Below are 2,905 nucleotides of genomic sequence, written 5' to 3'. Positions count from 1 at the left end.
TGTTGCGTATATTAGCTGCAACATATGAATCAAGATGCTATGACCGAAAAAAATTTGATTGATATATGATTGGCCAAATTTAGGTGTACAAGCTGATGTATAACTAACTGGACTGCATAAAATAACAAAAAATACATAAAATAGAGCATATATATTTATATACATTTTTAAGCCAGAATGATTTGACATTTAAACATGATTTCCGTACAGCTTTAAGCATGTAAAGTGCTCTTTTCATGCAGTCAGTTTGCATTAAATGTAGTTTAGTATTTTACAGTCTAAAAGCTGAAGCCTCCATGAAGTTAAATATTTTGTGATCTTTCACTGAATTAATTGTTGAACCAGATTATTAAATTATCTGGATAATTTTATCTCAATTTCTTTCAAGTCGTTGAGTTAAACAGAAGGTGTGTGGACTGGTTGTTGGTGTCGTACCTGCAGTGCGTGGCGACACACTCGTTGCTGCAGTACTCCTTGTCCCAGTCTTTGCTCTCCACGGCCGGGTTGTTGCAGCCGGCGCGCACGCAGATGTTCAGAGCCTTGGGGGCGCTCACACTCAGACCGGGCGTCACGTTCACCTCCACCTCCATCTGCAGCGGCGGGGAAAAGCGTCAACAAACCGTCCAATCGTGTAGATTTGAGGATGTTCACAGGAAGTGATCGAACATACCCCTTCCTCTGATTCCGCCACTTCCTCTCCTGCCATCACCACGGCGTCCGTCTGCCCCACCTCCAGCGTCACGCCGGACGAGGACGTGACCTTGCTGGAGGCGTCCCCGCCTGACGTGACTATGATGGGCTTAGCCGAGTCCTGCTGCCGTGACGAGGGGACCACTTTGATCTGGAGGGGAGGCGGAGCGGTGGCCGCTGAGGTGCCGCCGCCGGCCCTCGGTTTGGCCTGCAGAGGGGGCGGGGCCTGCTGTAGTCTGGGTGGCGGCGGGGTGCTCTGCATTTGTTGTAGTGGTGGCGGCTGGCGTGGCGAGGAGGCGGTGGTGCTGGTGACTGAAACGCCGCCGGATGGAAGCGGCGTTTGCTTGATGATGATCTTGGTGACGGTGGGGGGGTTGGGGGCGGGGCTAGGAGCGGGAGCTGGGGGCTTTGCGCCGGTGCGGGAACGCGTGGTCACGTGAGGCAGGTCCAGGATGATGTTGGAGGTGCATATGTTGGTGATGGTGTTCTCCTCCGGGTTGTAGTGCTGGGACCTGGTGGGGCGAGGGGTCGGCGTGGCGGCCGGAGCGGTCGTGACAGGAGGAGGAGGGGGTGGAGGGGCTGCGGGTGGCGGCGAAGGGTCGGTCTCCATGACTTCGATGGGAGCCTGAAGAAGAAAGAGCCGCTTAGAAGCAGGAAGGCAGCAGAGGGTCTGATGGCGCCCAAACCGGACTCACCTGAGCGTTCTTGTTGGCGCGGTACTCTGCCAGGGCTTTCAGGTACTCCTTCTTTGCTGCTTCGTTTTTCCTTTTGTAAACCTGCAGAAAAATAATAATAAAATAATCCGTCATTCAAATACAGCAAAGCGTCACTCCAAGTCACAGCAAATTCCTCCTACCTGTTTCTGCTCCTCCCCCAAACTGTCCCACATGGACGCCACGATCTTAGACACCTCGCCAAACGTGGCGTTGGGGTTCTGGCCCTTGATGGCGGCCTGCGTGTCCCTGAAAAACAAAGCATACGCCGACACAGGCTTCTGGGGCTCGTTGGGGTCTTTCTTCTTCCTTCCCTTTTTTCCTCCCCCCGCTCCTCCTTTGCGTCCGGCGCCCAAGGAGACGGTGGAGGTCGACGCAGAAGCCGGGGACTCAGACGTGGAGGGATCGAGCGAGATGACGCCGGGCGAAACGGCCAGAGACACTGGAGACTCGACGAGCACGCTCTGATGGGAGGAGGCAGAACGATGATCGGTCTGGAAGGTTCTGAGATGAAGGACTGACGTTTAAGGAAACGGTTCTGGTTCTGCGGACTCACCCTCCTGAAGTCGTCCATGTCGTCGTCCTGCAGCGAGCTGGTGGGCGACGCCGTGGCCGATAGAGGGTTTTCAGGCGACTGGGGTCGCTGTAGAATGCTGCCCCCTCCTAGACCGAGTCCCAGATGAGCGCTGAGCTCCGATTGGTCGATAGTGGTCAGCTGGTTGGACCCCAGTAGGCCCTGGCCCATATCAGCCAGCGGGACGTCAATGGTTACTGGAGACGAGCTGCTGAACTGAGACCCGATGGGATGGCCCAGATCCTGGGGAGGAGAGGCGACACCAGTCAGAGCCACTAAGGCAGAGATTTCTCTTCTATAAAACTTCTGCAGTCCTCACCATCCCCAATGAGGAACCCAGCAGAGCGCTTCCTCCCGATTGGTTCATCACCCCCAGATTCAGGTGCTCCAGACCTTGCGAGGGAGCGCTGACGTAGGTGGAGGCGAAGGACGGGTCGTCCCCTTCCACCACGGCGTTCCCCGGTACCACCACGCTGTCCGAGGCGCCGGTGTCCGACAGCTCCCCGAAATGAGACACCACGTCAGAGACGGTGAGCGCCGAGTCCGGGTCCAGAGAGATGGGCGGGATCTCGAACTCCTCATCGCCGAGGCTGGGAGTGTGGAACGTCTGGAGCCACGAGACGGAGAGGTAAGTTCTTCTGCTGTTTTCTCAACAATCAAGGTCAGTTTGACTTTTGGGCTTAATGTCATAAAACCGACGGTGCAATAAATTATGTTCAGACAAAAGCAACAGAATTCAGATTCAAGGCAGTTTTGATTCAAGGATAATAAATTTCAGAATTGAGCGACCTTCACAAAAATATATTTATGTTGGCCTCATTAACTGTACATGGATTAAATAAAAAAAAAAAATCAATTAAGCAATTAATTGCATTTGCAATATAATCGCAATTTAACAAAACCCAGTTCTAAAAAGGAATTCAGAGGA

General features: G+C 53.5%; 1 protein-coding gene across 2 annotated transcripts in view; it reads right to left on the bottom strand.

The window, feature by feature from the left end:
• Positions 1-2,905, bottom strand: part of tox4 (TOX high mobility group box family member 4) — a 17,832-nt gene that overhangs the window by 4,684 nt on the left and 10,243 nt on the right. For both annotated transcript variants that reach the window (XM_015386269.1, XM_015386267.1), the window contains exons 3-8: positions 2,297-2,584; positions 1,960-2,220; positions 1,547-1,867; positions 1,386-1,466; positions 671-1,315; positions 436-590 (exon numbers count right to left, since the gene is read on the bottom strand). In XM_015386269.1, the coding sequence (XP_015241755.1) occupies positions 436-590; positions 671-1,315; positions 1,386-1,466; positions 1,547-1,867; positions 1,960-2,220; positions 2,297-2,584 (1,751 nt within the window). The remainder of the gene's footprint in view (positions 1-435; positions 591-670; positions 1,316-1,385; positions 1,467-1,546; positions 1,868-1,959; positions 2,221-2,296; positions 2,585-2,905) is intronic.

This window comes from Cyprinodon variegatus, unplaced genomic scaffold (assembly GCF_000732505.1).
Source record: "Cyprinodon variegatus isolate N-32 unplaced genomic scaffold, C_variegatus-1.0 Scaffold361, whole genome shotgun sequence".
In the NCBI taxonomy this organism is placed as follows: domain Eukaryota; kingdom Metazoa; phylum Chordata; class Actinopteri; order Cyprinodontiformes; family Cyprinodontidae; genus Cyprinodon; species Cyprinodon variegatus.
The sequence above is the reverse complement of the archived record's forward strand: the minus strand, read 5'-3'. Positions and strand labels throughout refer to the sequence as shown.